Here is a 17,740-nt window from a genome sequence, read left to right as displayed (position 1 = left end):
GCCCTCTCCCCATTGGTCCATCTCCACTGAGTCCTTTTCTTTAGTTCAGTCTTTTTCTTTTTTGTTACTGCATCGGATGTGGTCTGGTTATATTGGGCAGGCGGGTCTTAAAATGACAACCCTACTTCCTCAGCTTTTCAAGTACCTGGCACTATACTGTATGCTAACGTACAACATATCTAGTTTCACCAAGAGCAATTCCCACCCAGCATTTACAAAAAGTTAAGTATTTGCCAGAATGAATAACCTCAGTCGAAATAAATGTATTGGGTGATAAAGCGAATTAAAATGTTCATGTCTAATATCTAGCTAGAAGTCAACCAGATATTAATAAAGTAATTAATTTAATCTGCAAATTAACCAATTTAGTTATGCCAAATCTGTAACAGCCAATAATCATGAAAGGTAATATTCCCTTCTAAAAATTCAAGTCACATTTTGCAAAGTTACTTACTAGGTCCTGTCCCCTAATTTAATAATACTTACTTAACAGCTAATATGCTCGGCATATAGGGAGCTTAGTTAACTTAGTTTACCTAGCCAAAACTTAGGAAAGGAACAGCACTCACCATGTTGTTTTCATGGCAGTGGAGATGAAAGCCAGGACCTTGCTTGTCAGGCAAGCTCTACTACAGGCTCCATCTCCAGCTCTATGGAGCTGAATTATTAACCTTCTCTTGTGGAGAAGAATGAATCAGGGAGAAGCCTGAGTGCTTGCCACCACCCCCACCACAAGAATCTACTGAACCACAAGGCCATGATGAGGTAAGGGACATCAGGGGGAGAGAGGGAGTCTAGAAAGCAAGGGGAGAGAGGGAGTCTAGAAAGACAGACAAGTGGTACCTGTCTGTCAGCATTTGGGAGGCTGAGTCAAGATGACTATGAATTAGAGCTAAGCCAGGCTGCAAAACTTTCAAAAACCAGTAAACCTGGGTGTTGGTGGCACACGCCAGTAATTCCAGCCCTCGGGAGGCAGAGGCAAGTGGATCTCTGTGAGTTCCAGGCCAGCCTGGTCTACATAGCTAGTTCCAGGACAGGCTCCAAAGCCACACAGAGAAACCCTGTCTCAAATAAATAAATAAATAAATAAATAAATAAATAAATAAATAAATAATGTAAAGAATGGGAAATACAGGGCTGGCAAGATGGCTCAACAGGTAAAGGTGCCTGCCACCCTACAATCTGAATTCAATCCTTAGAACCTACATAGCAGGAAAAGAGAAAAGACTTTACAAATTACTCTCTGACCTCCAGATTTGAGCCACAGAAAACACACACACACACACACACACACACACACACACACACACACACACAGAACACACACCTTGGTTTCTTGCTGGCCAGTGTAGCCTCTGTGACATTAGCTAGCTTTTGTTCCCCAACCTTGATCAATTTGTCCAACCTTCAGAAATTACTGTTTACCCAAGAAATAAGTCTGAGTAGTTTTCTTTCTGTGTCTTCACACAGACTCAACTTTACTGTATATATCCCAAAGGAAAATATTCACAAAGTCAAGATTTCAAAAAGGACTTTCATTTATTTGCAAAGGCATTAATAAAAATCTTGACATACTAAGAATGTTACAACTCTACAGCTGTGCTCAGTCACAGTTTTCACAGACTGACTTCCATGCACGCACATTTGCACCGTTGGTCCGTCACCGTGGTCATGCTCTAAACACGATCCACTGGGGTCAGCATGAACCCCCAGCCCAGGAAAAACACTGGGGATGGACCCCACTCAGCCAAGAGTCCATTAGATGACGGTGAGACTTCTGTTCATATTGACCAGGGACACCAGCACACCATCTCCTTGGGAGAGAGCTGAACCTGAATTTGAAAGAAAAAGTCTTGGCAGTCATAAAATATAAGTGGAGAAGAAATTGTGTGTGTGTGTGTGTATGATGTGGAGGTCAAAGACAACTTTAAGGTCAGTTCTCCCCTTCCACCCTGGGGGCTGAACTCAGGTCATCAGGCCTTTGCCCTCTGAAGCATTTTGTCAGCCCCTAAATCATAATTTTATATAGAACGCAAAGAATAAAATATGCTAATATAAATATAACAATAGCTTAAAATATTAAGGAATACTAGTATTTGATTAGAATTTAAAATATACTATAAATTATCAAATCATGTGTTAAACTTTTCATTAAAAAGTGATTGTTACAGTGTAAGGAACATTTTCTCAATATAGAAAACTAGAAATTAGTCACTTGGAATTATAATTTTCAGTGTCTCTACAGCTCAAAATGAACTAAAAATATGAGGGCCTCTAGGAAGTCACAATAAAAACTTTCTATAAAACAGTTACCATGCCAGGGCCATGCCCGCTTCCTGCCATGAAGATCATAGACTAACTAACCCTCTATATCAGTAAGCAAGCCCCCAGTTAAATGCCTTCTTTTATTAGAATTGCCTTGGTCATGGTGTCTCTTCATAGCAACAGAATAGTAATTAAGACAATAGATAATGCAGTGTATTGAACACTGCATCATTTATCAAAGTGTGTGTGTGTGTGTGGGGGGGGGATGTCCTGGAGGGATGGCTCACTGATTAATAGCACTTACTGCTATTGTTAGAAGACCCAGGTAACTTATAACCACCTATGTATAACTCCAGTTTCATGAGATCCAATGGCCTCTTCTAGTCTCAAGGGGCATGAACATGGTTCATAAACGTTCATGCACACAGAACTCACCCACCCATCCCCACTCACACACACCCACACACCCAAGTTTAATTTAAAAAGTACACGTGGGACTGTGGTATGGCTCAGTGGCAGAATGTTTGCTTACTATGTGTGAGGCCCTAGGTTCAATTCCTACTGCCCCCCCCCCCTCCAGCCAGGGGCCAGTGACACTGATTATCCTCACACCCTAAACCAGATTCTAAATTAGGAGTGGTAATTCCTATCTATAACCCTTGCACTACAGAGACTGAGGCAGGACAACATGGAGTTGAAAGCCAGCCTAAGAATCCTTTCTCATAAAAGCATGTTTTGCCCACATAACCAAATCAACCACGAAATCTTTGGGATGCCACTTTGACACCACGACAATTTGATTAAGTGGGGATAGTTCAGAATTCAATCTAGCTTTCAGCAGTCTTTCACGGGGCTGGGAGGGGCTCAGAGGTCAAGAGCACTTGCTGTTCTCCCACAGGACCAAAGTTAGTTCCTGCACCATGTCAGCAGCTGACAAACATGCAGCTCACGATCCAGGGGTCCAATGCCAGCTTCCGGCCTCCAAGCACCCACACACACACACACTTTTAGAAAATAAAATATCTTTAGTATAGTTTTACGTAAACTTTTTGACATTTCAATTTTTAAATGTTCAAAACACTCATTTCCCACAAACTATGAAAGTTATGCAAAGGCACGATTAGCTCTTAAAATAACAGACTTACTGCTTAATTTGTATGTGAACATTTTCCTTCTTTTTTATTTTGTCTGAAACCCTGTAAAGAGAGCAATAGAAAAGTTGAAAGAACAGGACACACACTAGATAATGTGTGAATAAACATTTCAAGCCAAGCATGATGGCAAGCACAGGGTGGGGTGGGGGAGGGTAGGTAAAGAAGGAGGGTCAGCAGTTCTAGGCCATCTTCAGTTACACACGGACTCTAAAGCCAGCCTAGGCTGCAGTAAACCCTGCAGAAGACAGAGGCAGGGGGATCTCTGTGAATTCAAGGCTAATCTGGTCTCTCTTTTAAAAAACAAAACAAGCTGAGCAGTGGTGGTGCACACCATTAATCCCAGCAATTGGGAGGCAGAGGCAGGAGGATCTCTGTGAGTTCCAGACCAGCCTGGTCTACAAGAGCTAGTTCCAGGACAGCCTCCAAAGCCACAGAGAAACCCTGTCTTGAAAAGCCAGAAAAAGCAAAACAAAACAAACTCTTAAGCCCAACTAAGTGATGCACGCTTGATGATCCCAGAATTCAGGAGATAAGCAGGAGGATCTTGACTTCAAGGCCAGTGTAGGCCAGTGCACAGCTAAGTTATATAGTAAGACCCACCACAAAAACTGGGAACAAGCTGGGTGCTACAGCATTTGACTAACATGCAAGGCTCTGAGTTTGATCTCCAGCACTACAAGAACAACCAAAAAAATAAACAGTCTGTTTCATGTGAGATTCTGTACTAATTTTAAATAATAAAAGACCACCAGACAGTAAGTTTATATTTTTAAAAAGCAGTTTATAGCATTCCAATGTGCTTTTACAGTGACTGAGCCAAGCCAGGCGTGGAGGCACACGTCTGTAACCCAGCCTAGGCTATACGGTGTTCAGAGAAGCTCGGGCTACTAGTGGGACCCTGCACCCTCCTGCCAAACAAGGAGCCCAAACAACAGAAACAAAAAGTGACAAATCACAAAGTTGGAGTTAAGTTTTTCTTCCTTTGCCACCAATGACGCTCACTCCCTCACTAAAGCTGAGGATGTAGCTCGGTGGGACAGCACCAGCCTGCCAAGGTCCTACAGTCTGTAACCCAGCCCCCCCATACTAACGGACAAACTGAAGACATCGTTAAATACCAGAACTAAGTACTCAAACATTTATTGTTTTTCCCAGTCAGACTAGCCCACGTGCCCTCCCTTCTCTCGCGTATCTGTGTGTGCATCTGAACATACATGCAGACAGCCATGAGTGTGCCGAAAGGGCTGCGTTCCCAGTGAAAACCACAGAGCCCATTCGCATTACTGCAACAGCAACACTTTTCCTCACTCTTGTTCTGCTTTCATTTCTACAAGGAAGAATGGAAGATTGAGCACTGGCCTCCACATTCAGTCAACTGACAGGGTGGGACGCACTGGGCAAGGGCTAAGAATTGCCCACCCAAGTCAGGGGAGCTCCAGAGGATTGGGCTACTGTGAAGCCTGACTTACACGATTGTCCACTCTTCTCTCAGGACGCCATGCTCCAAGAAAGCACGTGCTGCACCACCCACCCATGTTTATAGTTTATATTTTAAGTTAAGCAAATTAACTAAATTAAATAAATGCACACACAGAGATAATATCCCTAAAAGGAAAACATTTCTCTAGCTAGCTCTGAATCTGGGGCAAATACCGGGAGGAACACTGCTACTCAACAACTGCTTCTTAGGACCAGAATAAAAAAGTACTGAGCAGGCCGTGGTCTAATCCTGGTGCCCCGGGGCAGAGGCAGGAGACTAGAGGCCAACCTAAACTAGACAGAGAAAACTGACCCCTCCCCCACCAAGGAGGGAGAGCGTGCTGGTGCACACCTTTAATCCCAGCATTTAGGAGGTGGAAGCAGGGGGAATCTCTGAGCTTGAGGCCAGCTTGGTTTAGGTAGTGAGTTCAAGTTACCAAGTTACAAAGTGAGACACTGTCTTAAAAAAACAAAACAAAATAACAACAACAAACAAAACACCCCTGAGCCATGTGACTTATATCTAAATTATGTTATTTAAAAAAAAAAAAAAAATAGGAGCTGGCGTGATGGCTCAGAGGTTAAGAGGCTACTCTTCCAGAGGACTAGGGTTCAATTCCCAACACCCATATGGCAGCTCACAACTGTCTGTAACTCCAGTTCCAGGGCATCCAACACTCTCACACAGACATACATACAGGCAAAACACCAATGCACATTAAAATGAATAAATCATTATAAATTTAAGAAAAACAGAGTATTCATAGCAACATATTTTTTAATTATCTTTATTTTATGTATATGGGTGTTTTGCTTGCATGTATGCTTGTGCCCTGCATTCAGGCACACCAAAAAGTGGACATAGGGTCCCCTGGAACTTAAGTTATAAACTGTTGGGAGCAGCCATGTAGGTACTGAGAATTGAACCTGGGATCTCTAGAAGAGTTGCCAATGCTCTTAATTGATATCCTATTTCTCCAACATTTTTATAGCCCCAAACTGACAACATAGTCACTAACAGTAGAATGGATAAACAGATCACTCTCGTACTTATACAATGGAAGGTAACACACAAGAATGAAGATTAAGCTTACCAACGGAAACACTGATCAGCTCGGTGGTAGGGCTTGCCTAACCTGTACAAGGCCCAGGGTGTGATCTCTAACACTCAGAAAACCTGGCCACTCGAGTCTGTGCAAGAACCCCTCCACAGCAGTGCAAATACATCCAGGGGTGATGGTGCACACGTGTGGAGTCCCCGCTCCTCAGTACATTATACAAACCCAGGAGTTTGAGGTCAGCCTGAGCAATACACTGAGATCTAATCTCACAAGGAAAAGCACAAATTATCATCCCCGAGCAGGAAAACCAAGCTTCCTTTCCACTGCTGCATGTTTTGTTGCTGAGACAAAGTCACTAGGCAGCCATGCTACCCTGGAATTTGTAATCCATCTGTTTTAGCTTTTTGAGTGCTAGAATTACAGGCAAGCACTGTCATTAAGTCCCAAACGGGCCAGGTGGTGGAGCATGCTTTTAATCCCAGCACTTGGGAAGCAAAGGCAGGCGGGTCTCCTGAGTTCAAGGCCAGCCTGGTCTACAAAGAGTTTTAAGACAGAAGAACTACACAGAGAAACCCTGTCTCAAAAGAAGGGGAAAAACAAAACCCACAGACACAAAACCCAAAGTTTGGAATGAACCTCAACCATACTCAGGAGGGACGATGAAAGAAGAATCGATTTTTAAACACTAAGGTTGTCTTAAAAACAAAACCACCCTAAACATTTAGTTCTGCACAAAGAGATCTGAATTTTAGTCAGGCAGGAGCTGGCTCTAGGTACAAAAGCTGTACAAGTACAAAGATCACACACATCAAGAAATTCCAAGGGAATCCTTACCATGTAATAGCCTGTATGATAGCCACTCATGTACCAAGAGATTAGCATACTTCCGAGGGCATCAGTGTCATCCAGACAATCTGGGGATATGGGAGGGGGTGGAGGAATTATCTGGAAAAGGAAAAAAATGCAATTAGGAAATATTGAAATCCAGGGATTCATTTTACAGAGACTAGTGGATATTAATTACACCTATTCCTATACTCCATGAGATGGCTTCTATATAATTCCTTAAAAGTCTAGCACTGGGAAAAAGCCTACCATAATAATAGAAGACCAACAAATTTAACAAAGATCAGAAACAGTTCACATTTAATAAATAGCATGATTAGACTATTTTTGTTCCATTATGAAGCTATGCATAGGAGACAAAACATATAAACTTAGTTTTCCCACATACTACACAGCATTTTTCAAGGCTATTATAAGGATCAATTTGGGGTAGGACATCTGCCTGAATCACATCCAAATACAATCTGCCCAAAAACATCCTTTTAAATATTGTTAATATCTTTAAAAAAAAAAATCTACCATTAAAAGTCCATTAGGGCTATTGTGACACATGACCTTAATGTATGCGCATGGGAGGCAGAGGCAGACGGATCTCTGTGAGTCCAAGGCCAGCCTGGTCTACAGAGCGAGTTCCAGGACAGCTAGGGACATTAATTATACAGAGAAATCCTATCTCAAAAAACCAAAGAAAAAAAAACAAAATCCACCGGGGAGGGGGGGAGGAGATGGGGGGGGATCTACATTAGGATAAAAAACAAAACAACAATTAAAAAAAAAAAACAAAAAACAAGCACAAAGCAATGACAAAAGAAATCTAGCATCCAAGCAGTGCAGGAGCGCGCGCAGTCTCTTCTGTATAGAGAGGCACCGTCCTTTCTAACAGAAACTACCACCTCACATTGGACACCAACTACTGCAGGAAAGAAACACGCAGCAGAGCGTGGAGAGGAGACTGGGAGAGCACCGGGAAACAGAAAGGCCTTCAAAACAAAAATCTATGTTTATATTTTAACGTTAGAATCTAACCGTGGGGGTGGCTTAAGGTAACATAGTCCAATTTCCTATATTCTGTACATACAAGCTGTTTAATGTAAATTCTTTTGTACTTACTGGTGGTCCTGAAGGGAACGGAGGCATCCAACATGGCAAGAAGGGGGGAGGGGGAGGTGGCGGCGGCGGCGGGCCGTTGAATCTTAGACCTGGCTACAAAGAATATTTCAAAGGAAGTTAATATTTTAAAGGAAAATTCCTTCCTTCACTGAAAGGAAGGGCATTCAGAACTGAAGTAATAAAAACGGGAGGTGGAGAGATAGCACAGCAGTTAAAAGCACCTGTACTCACATGCACAAACCCACACGCGGACACGCACTCACACATACACATATTAAAACAAATCCAACTTTTAATTAAATGGTAGGCTCTAGGTTTTCTTTTTCATTTCTCTAAACATTTAGTAAGTAAAATCACAGTAATGATCTTAACTACCTAGCAAATCAGAGACAATGTACTTACCAAGATAATTTAATTATAACATTATATACCCCCATCCATCTATCTATCTATCTATCTATCTATCTATCTATCTATCTATCTATCTCTCTATCTCTCTATCTCTCTATCTATCACATAGTACTTCTGTAGTTACCCTGTACTGGGTCCACAAAATGGCTCAGCAGATAAAAGGTATTCACCACCAAGTCCGAATGACAGCTTGGGTCTGATTCCCAAGACCCAGCTGAAGGAAGAGAACCAACTCCCACAAGCTGCCCTCTAACCTCCATATGTACACAGTGCCCACCCAAACAAATGTGAAACAAACAGGCAAAAGTTTATTTAGGCAAAATAAATAAATATTAGGCAAAAGCTAATTTAAAGTACACTGTAAAAAGTACCAAAAAGACAAGGTATATACTAGATGTGATCATTTCAGATTCAAGGAATTCTAATACGATATAACCTTCAATTAGAAAATTACCATAGAAAACATTTTGTTGTTTTTGAAAAATTTCTAACCCAATTTACTTAGCTGTGCATTCATGCATGATAAAGCAAGCGCATGGTGATGTCCGCGTGGAACTCAGCGACAATCTTTGTGCCTTGTCTCTCCTTCCACCAAGAAGAACCCGGTGAGCCAAACAAAGCTTAGCAGGCTTGTGGCGGACGCCACCACACTGAGCTGTCCTCTGTCCCTTGTTTTCATTTTAGGCTCTAGTTTTGTCTTTGCTTTGCTTTTTTTTTTTAAGTCTGTGTCACTATGTAGCCCAGGTAACCCTCTCCTCCAACCTCTCCAGTGCTGGAGTTGACAGGCGAGCCATCATGCTCATCTCTCAGAGAGGATCTCATGTAAAAGTGTAAGTCACACTTGATTTCTACAAATTATTATCTGCAGTAAAGCCATGGCTCAGCTGGTAGAGTACATGCCACCCAGGCATGAAGACCTGAGTTGGGTCCCCAGCACCCACACAGCAAAACCAGACAAGGCAGCACACATCTATAGCCAAAGAATGTGGGGGGGGGGGTCCCCGGGGTTCTCTGGCCAGCCATTCTAGCCAAGTCAGCAAGCTCCAAGTTCACTGACATACCCTGTCTTCAGTTGTGTGAGACCAGGTCTCAAACCAGCAGCAGCAACAACAAAGAGAGAAAGGAAACAACAAACAAAAAAACCCAAAACTAAAACAACAACAAAAACTAGAAGCTTCTTGAGGCTATGACCATATTACATACGAAGACTATAGGACTCTAATACAGGTGACCCAGGGAATACTGTGTTAAATAACCAACAGAGTAGTCATTTTCTAACTTAAACACACACACTCACACTCACTACCTAAATGTAGTAAAAAGGTTTTTTAAAGGGGAAGTATACTAGCTATTAGTCTACTATCCCACAGCAATCTGGAGAACTTTTTACTCTCAACTTTTTTTTACTTTCCTATTGCATTTCCCTTTTATACATTCTGGCCTGGAAAAAGTATAGTTTCATAGGAAAGCTAGAAATTACTTAATGGAAGAGTTAGGGTCCCAGCATGAATATTTCCTACATAAATAATTTTCTCAACAGAAAGTTTACCTTTCCTGGTCCCAATCCTGACCCTGGCATTGGGGGTGGGGGAGGGAGAAACGAGCTCCACGGTGCAGCTTTGGACTTGCCGTGTGGTTTACTTCTGAGGGATCTGGAGGAGTTTTCACTGTCGTCTGTTGAAGCTTGGCTTTCATTCTTTAAAAAGAAAAGGAACATTTCTGTCATGCAAAGGCAGAGAACCCGCCTAGCAATTGTATGGCCCTGGCTTCTCTCTTAGCAAGAAGTCAGGGGAGGACGAGAGTGTTATTTGATGCCTTAGCTGACTCTAATGCTTTCGAGCACGGGCACCTTCACGGCCTTACCTCCTGAGTGCTCTGCTCCACATTATTAGCTACTTCACAGGTTGGGGAAAGTAGATCAGATAGATTTTGCTCCTCTCTGTTTCCATATCCGGTATAAACCACAACACAGGTTTCTCTTTTAAAATCAATGGAAGCAATAGTAGCTGGGTAAATGCAGCCGTCTTCTGACCAAACAGCAGAGCATTTGTCACCAACTTTCCACTACAGAAGGAATGGAAGATACAGGCGTGCGAGCGTTACTTCTTTTGGAGAGAACAAACCATAATCCGGCTCTCCCGGATGTCAACCCTCCCATCTACTTAGTCACCTGCCCTTCTCATCCCTGTCACATGAACGGCTGTAATGTACTCCACCACCCAAAGTTGTCATCAAGAACAAACAGACCGAAAGTGTATGACACATACAACACTCCAGCCAGAAAAATGCAAGTGCCATTAAACGTCAGCACCCTTCTCCTTCAGTAATGAGCTAATGAGGCATCAAAATATTAAAAAAAAAGACCAAAACAAACATGAAAACAAAAATTGTCATCTCATCTACAGGGCTTTGTTCTGGTTCAATGTGGGTTTGATGCTGGACACCCTGGGCAGGTGTGTACTAGGCAAGTGCTCTACCACCTCAGACCCCTGCTTTTAAATTAGGAGACCCGGTTACCCAAAACTTTTGTTTTCCATAATGTTTCTTGGATGGGGGGGGGGGGTGAAGTTACAGATCAGCTACATAGCACATACTCAGAATGCAAGGAGCTCTGGGTTTAATACCCGGCACCACAGAAGGAGGAAATATGTATGTATATATGCATGCATGTGTGTATATTTCGTGTGTGTGTGTGTGTGTGTGTGTGTGCGCGCGCGCGCGCGCATCAACTTAAAAAAACACTGCTGACTCAGTTTATAGCTTTCATTCACTCTAAAAAGCACCATCAACCCTTTCCCTGAGGCTCAGCAAGATGCTGTTTAAATAAATCAACAACCTGTTTCAAGGGGGCAGTGGCATTTTTCTTTTGGCTTTTATTCTTCTTAGCGGGTTTTCTTCTAGCCGTGCCTTTTGGCTTATCTGAAGTTTCACAAATGTCACCATTCTTTAGAGCATGCTATGGAAACAGTAATAGAAACAAATTCACATGTTATGGAGAGAGATGTTAAAAAGCTACCACTTCCTAACATGACAGTCACCACTATAAGACGGTCTCAAATTCCCAAACCCTAAGAAAGCCTCGATTTACTCAGTTTTTTTTTTTCCTGTATGAAATAGAGATAAAGAAAAGATTAAACATTCATACCTTAAAGGAAGCCACTGCTTTATCATAAGCTTTTATCAATGCTGTATCATCCCAAATGTCAGAATCATCGCTCTGAAATGAAAAAAGAATACAAATGACTTATAGGCAGATAGGTTTAATTAAAAATATACTACACGAAGCACTGGGGGATGTTGTTTAAGGCCCCAGTCCAACCACTAGCACTACGCACTACATTCTCATTCTCCCTTGAGGTATAGCACATGCCTATCATCCAAACTTTCAAAGGTTGAGGCAGGAGAATTGCCAAGGCAACCTTAAGACTAGCCTGGGCTACACTGGTCCTAAGACAGCCTAGACTACAACACACACACACACACACACACACACACCCAAAAAAAAAGCCAAACCAACAAAAATCATGACTTACAAATGATAATGGCTCATATCTGTAACCTATAACCCCAGCACTTGGTAGGCAGATACAACAGGCTCACCGAGAGTTCCAAGCCAGTCTAGTCTACATATCGAATTCCAGGCCAATTTAGGTTACAGAATGCAATCAACTCAAACAAAACAGAACAGGAACAAACTTCCCAAGCATGTGTGGTGGTACACACCTTTAATTGTAGCATATGGGAGGCTGAAATAGGCCAATCTTTGTGAATTTTATGTCTGCCTGATCTATATGGAGAGTTCCAGGTTTGTTACGGCTACATAGTGAGACACTGAATCAAAACAAAAACAATGAAATAGAAACTTCAATAAATAACAATACTTCTGGGATTATATGCATGTGCCACCGCAGTGGGCTTGAAGATTTTTAGATGATAAATAAGCACAGGGAACCGCGGTTAAGGAATGAACCAGACCACCAGGGCTACACTGAGGCCAAAAGGCAAAGTTTTCATTCAGGATCTCAACTGCAGGGCTGTCCCCAAGAGAAGGGGATGCAGCATTGCCAAATGTTGCCTTGAATTCTCTTCTCCCACCCTACACTCCAAGCAGAAATCACACATAGCGTACTAAGATTGAGCTCCTAGTGTTTTAAACGTTTTTAGATGGAGTGCGTTCTGTTTCTCAGGCTAGCCTCAACCTCAAAACCCTGCCCCAGCCTCTCAAGTAGCTGGGATGGGTCACAGGCACGGTCCACAAAGTGGCCCCGATTCCCCCTCACATTTACAGAGTCTCGCTGTAGTAAGGGCTGGCCTCGAGTTCACTCTGAGGACGATCTAGAACTCCCGAACCCTCCTGCCTCCATCTCCCAAGTGCTGGTGACGGTAGGCATGCACCACGGCGTCTGGCTCTGAACTCCCGTCTTACACACTCGAGAACGCGTCTTCCCCACCACGGTGCACTGCAGTTAAGTTGCGACTTTTCAGCTACTCGGGGCAACTTCATTTACCCGTCTCTCTCAAATGTTCTTATCGACTGTTAACTGCGAGACTCGGTCCTTCTAGTTAACCAAACTTTAGAACCCAGCATTTCAGCCTAGACTCGCTGCTAGCGTCTGGATCTTAAGCTGAATGTGGATCGTTCCAATGACTCCTAACTAGTGTCCCCCTGTCCCCTCACAGTCTCCCACCGAACCAGAGCGTGGCTCGCAGCCACTGCAGGCGCCCGACAGCACCAGGAGCCCCGCGGATGGGGAAGCAGCAAGTGGCCCGAGCGCGCACTGGCTCGGTGTCGGCCGGCGCTCCGAGCTCGTAGGGCGCTGTCGCCGAGCTGCGCCACCCGCGACCTCACCTGGCCCGTGCCACGCCGGAACAGCACCGCGTCCTCCTGCTCCGAGACCGCACCGCCGCTACCCATCGCCATGGCGAACTACCGCGGACGCTGCACAGTGACGACTTCCGTCGCGAGGGGCTTCTGGGAGCGGAAGAGCGCTGTGGCGGAGACAGCCAAGGCGTCCCGCCCACTTTAGGAGAGTGGAGATGAGCTACTCACTTCACAGATCTCTCCTCCCTCTCTCCCTCTCTCCCTTCCCTTTCTTCTACCTCTTTGTGACCCTCCACCCCTCACTTTCTTTCAACTTACGTTCTTCCCTCCACCAACCCCCACTATACAGCTCATGCTGGCCTTTACTCACTTTCTTCCCGAGTTTGGGGATTCTGACAAGTTTGTTTTCCCTTTTGAACAATAGTCTTAATATAAAATAATGGTAATGGCAGGTAACCCGATGACGCTGCACAATAAGAGTATCCTCTGCTTGTTGGTGATGATTGCTGTAGAGCCAGCTTTCCATTGCAGTGTTGGTGTCCGAGGAAGACCGATCGTTTCCTTGGTCTGAAATGTGTGGTAAGTTCTAGGGTCTGGTTTTCCTGGTAGGATTTTGTTACACCCATGTGCCCCCATACTTTCGATTCATCCCAATAAACTTACAGCTGACACCCTTTCTGCTCTGGATAAGACACTGGGATAATGGGCGCGCACCAGCCTATCAAAGTGTTTCGTGTAGATGCTAGTGATCTGAACTCGGTCCTCATGCTTGGATGGTGAGCATTTGCTGACAGAGCTATATCTACAGCTCCTCAAGGCCCAGGTTTTGGAGACATTCAGAAGATGAATTCTTTTAGAAATTTTCTAAGTCTTAAGTAGAACTCTTGCTGCATCCTCATGCTTGGTTCCTACCCATTTAGTTGATCTTCCTGGTCTGTACTAGTGTAAACTTGCAGCAAAGCAGCTGCTTACAGAGCAGCAAAAATTAGATAAATAGAACTTAAATAGGATTGTAGTTTGTGTGGGGTGCTGGAAACTGAACTAAGGAAGTACTCTGACGTTGGCTGCACCCCGGCCCTAACTGAAAACTGCTGTGAGACACAGGCATGCGCCTGACCATCTCACACTCCATTCCTCACTTCAGTCAGCTCTGGCTCTGCTTGTGGTAGTAGCACAACCCTATCATCCAAACTTGCAAAAGTTTGAGGCAGGAGAATTGCCAAGGCACCCTGAAGACTAGTCAGGTGATGCTGCCACAAGGCAGAAGGTAAGAACTGACTCCTCAATGCATCCTTTGACCTCCTCCAGTCTGCTCCCAGACATACACACCTGACACAAAGTTGGGGCTGGTAAGTCACATGGCCACTGAGCTCTGAGTTAAATTTCCTAGAGTCCCATGGTGGAAGGTGAGAAATGACTGCCCTAAGTTGTTCTCTGATCTCTACATGCCTTTGTAGAACACTGAATATTTAGAATTTTAAGAAAATTTATAGTAGACAAAAATTTAAAGATCTACTTTAGGCTAGCGTTGTGGCCACACTTAGGATCCCAGAACTCAGTAGGCAAGGCAGGAGGACTACTATGTGTAGTGGGATATTCACTTTGTCTCCTTCTGTGGCACTGACCACGCCCATTGGGGGGTGGAGCCATGGGCGGAAGTGACCTGTGGAAGGAGGTCGGAGGGGGCCAGGAAAGGCTCTCTCTTTCTGGCTGAAGACATCATGGATGGCTTGTGTCGACTGAAGACATCGTACTTCCTCTTCTTCAAAGTAGAGAGGGGTGTCATAATGGCCTGTTGGGCATAGAATTGCCCCCACCTTGACCACTGATTTGGACATGCAGTCCTATGTGCTTGCAGGAGACAAATATAGATGACTGCTTGACCTTGCCAAGTCAGGATAAGACAGCCATTCTATTTCCCTGCTATTGTTGTGGTCTGTCAAGTTCTCTTGGCATTAGCCAAATCTGGGTGTACCAATGTCGCTGTGAGACCTAGGGTGACTGTTCAGGTGGCTTGCTGTTTCTGTCCTTGCTGCACCTTTTGGAAGTTGTCCATCCGCATTTCCTGTCTACTCTAGTATTGTTATTTTCCTTCTCAGGTCTTGATGAGGTTGAAGATTAAACTATCACAACTATTATTCTCTCTTCCTAGTTAGATATATTAGGTACTAGACTTACGTTTTCCAGCTTAGGACAACTCTATTGTAAACTCCATTATGCCCTCACCCTAGGACTAGATATGTAGGTCATTTTGTTCTCGATTTTCCTTTTCTTAGAGCACACTTGTTATTCACTGTTTTGTATATAGTTTTGTATTAAGCCTAAATCTTTTCTTTAGACTAAAAGGGGAATTGTAATGGGATATTCACTTTGTCTCCTTCTGTGGCACTGACCACGCCCATTGGGGGGTGGAGCCATGGGTGGAAGTGACCTGTGGAAGGAGGTCGGAGGGGGCCAGGAAAGGCTCGCTCTTTCTGGCGTGACTCAGACAGGAGAGGATCGGGTTGAATTTCCTGGTGTTCATCTGTCTAGGTTGTAAGTTATTTCTCCCTGAATAAACATCTATTCAGCCTATTTGTTTATCCTGATCCTTATTTACCGCAATAACTATGTGTTTAAGACTAGCCTGTGCTACAGAATGAAATTGTTTCAGAAAAAAAAAAAAAAAAAAAAAAAAATCAAACCACTCACAATGTGTATGACCAAGATTCTAAATTTATATAAGATATCATATTCCTGAATCACATTACCCATTGCAGCTTGCATCTGAAGTATCTCCCAGAGTTCACGGCTGGAATGCTTGTTCCCCAGATGGGGCCTATTTGGGGAGGCTATGGAACCTTTAGGAGATGGGGCCTAATGGAGGGAGGAGGTCATTAAGGATAGGACTTTGAATGTTAACCAGGTTCCTGTCCAGGTGTGGATTCCTGGTATGATGCAAACAGCCTCTGCTATGTGCTCCTACCATGAACTGAGCTGCTGTGATACCCTTCCTCTGAGGGACTGAAGTCCTCTGAGACCATGAGGCAATCTGTTCCTCCCTCAACTTCTTCTTGTCAGGTACTGTGGTCCTAGCAACGCAAATGTAACTAATACATTACCACTTAATAAATTACATCAATGTTCTCTATTGATAAAAATAACATTCACCAATATGTTACATGCATGCTCAGTACTTTATTCTTTGAAGAATGGTCTTAAAACATTAAGTAAGGCTGAAAAGTTTAAAATAGACAGTTTATAAGGATAAATTATAACACATGTGACCATTAGTCACTCTGAGAAACTTGGATCTCAGAGCTTATGATGCACCCCTCTGGCAATAGCACCCAAGTTTTCCAAAAAATCAGTCATCATTTTTCTCTTGTCTGCATAGACTTTTTCTCATTGGCTATCTTCTGTTTCTGTTGCATGATCTCAGAGTCCCTGTAATAGAGAAAAAGCAATTGAGTCTTCACAAAAACTGGTTTCATGCTACCTGTTTGTTTCTTCCTTTGGAACCTATCCTGGAACTCACTCTGTGGACCAGGCTGGCCTCAAACTCACAGAGATCCACCTGACTCTGGCTCCCAAGTCATTGTTTCTTATAGATAAGCTTTTTGATACATTAAAAGACAAAAGAATACATAAAGTCATGTTTTTCCATTTTCATGAATGTAGACAAAAGCAAAGACTGGAAAGGCATGCTACTGTTATCATGGCCTTGGGCAAATAATCTCAAAGCTCCTTGATTCTGATGAGGAGGAGGAAGAGGGAGGAGACACAGTCTCACTGTGTAGCCATGGCTACCCTTGAATTCATTGTGTAGATCAGGCTGGCCTCAAACTCAAGGAAATCTACCTTTCACTGCCTCAGTGCATTTAGGAAGTCTCCTATATACGCTAACAAATACTTAGGACTACAGTATACATGTTATAATCCTTTGCCTTTTTTTTCAACTCTTGATCCTCTTGCTTCATATTCCTAGTGTTGGAATTAGAACAATCCAGAATTTTAAAAGCCCTGAATCAAATAATTAACACTTAAAATTTGATTAAAGAAATACGTGGTAATTGAAAAACTTCCTTAAACTTTGTACTGCCTGGTTCCATCTTCACATGTCATGTGACTACAAACTATGGCCAAACTACTTTAGTGAGACCCATACTTACACATATATTTTCAAATGCTTTTTTTTTTTTTATATTTAGTGGTGGCTAAATGTGCACTCCCATAACCCAAGCTCTTGGGAGGTAGAAGCAGGAGGATCAGAAGTTCAAGGTCTGACTCCACTACTAGGAAGTTCCAGGCTGACCTGGGACAGATGAATGCTTATACATCTTCTTCCTTTAAAAAATTCCCACAAAACACAAATAATATTTAATGACACTAGGTATCAAATCTAGGGCTTCATGCACATGTGAAGGACTCAATATTTTTAAAATATACTACTTATCTATGTATTTAACACCCTCAGCTAAGTGTGGGAGTTCACACCTGTAATTCCAGGACATAGGAGGCTAAGATTACTTCCAGTTCTAGGCCAGTCTAAGATATATATTGATTTCCAATCAAGCTTTGTCTCAAAAAGAAAAACAAATCAAGCCAATCCA

General features: G+C 43.2%; 1 protein-coding gene across 1 annotated transcript; it reads right to left on the bottom strand.

The window, feature by feature from the left end:
* Positions 1 to 1,514: 1,514 nt before the first annotated feature.
* Positions 1,515 to 13,315, bottom strand: LOC127220956 (survival motor neuron protein). Its single transcript, XM_051182838.1, has 9 exons — positions 13,176 to 13,315; positions 11,472 to 11,543; positions 11,163 to 11,282; positions 10,190 to 10,390; positions 9,876 to 10,022; positions 7,916 to 8,008; positions 6,794 to 6,904; positions 3,411 to 3,461; positions 1,515 to 1,832 (listed from the first exon to the last, which is right to left on the bottom strand). The coding sequence occupies exons 1-8, from the start codon at positions 13,245 to 13,247 to the stop codon at positions 3,414 to 3,416; spliced, it is 864 nt and encodes a 287-aa protein (XP_051038795.1). The 5' UTR covers positions 13,248 to 13,315; the 3' UTR covers positions 1,515 to 1,832; positions 3,411 to 3,413.
* Between the last annotated feature and the right edge of the window lie 4,425 nt (positions 13,316 to 17,740).

Source organism: Phodopus roborovskii, unplaced genomic scaffold (genome assembly GCF_943737965.1).
Source record: "Phodopus roborovskii unplaced genomic scaffold, PHOROB, whole genome shotgun sequence".
Classification (NCBI taxonomy): domain Eukaryota; kingdom Metazoa; phylum Chordata; class Mammalia; order Rodentia; family Cricetidae; genus Phodopus; species Phodopus roborovskii.
The sequence above is the reverse complement of the archived record's forward strand: the minus strand, read 5'-3'. Positions and strand labels throughout refer to the sequence as shown.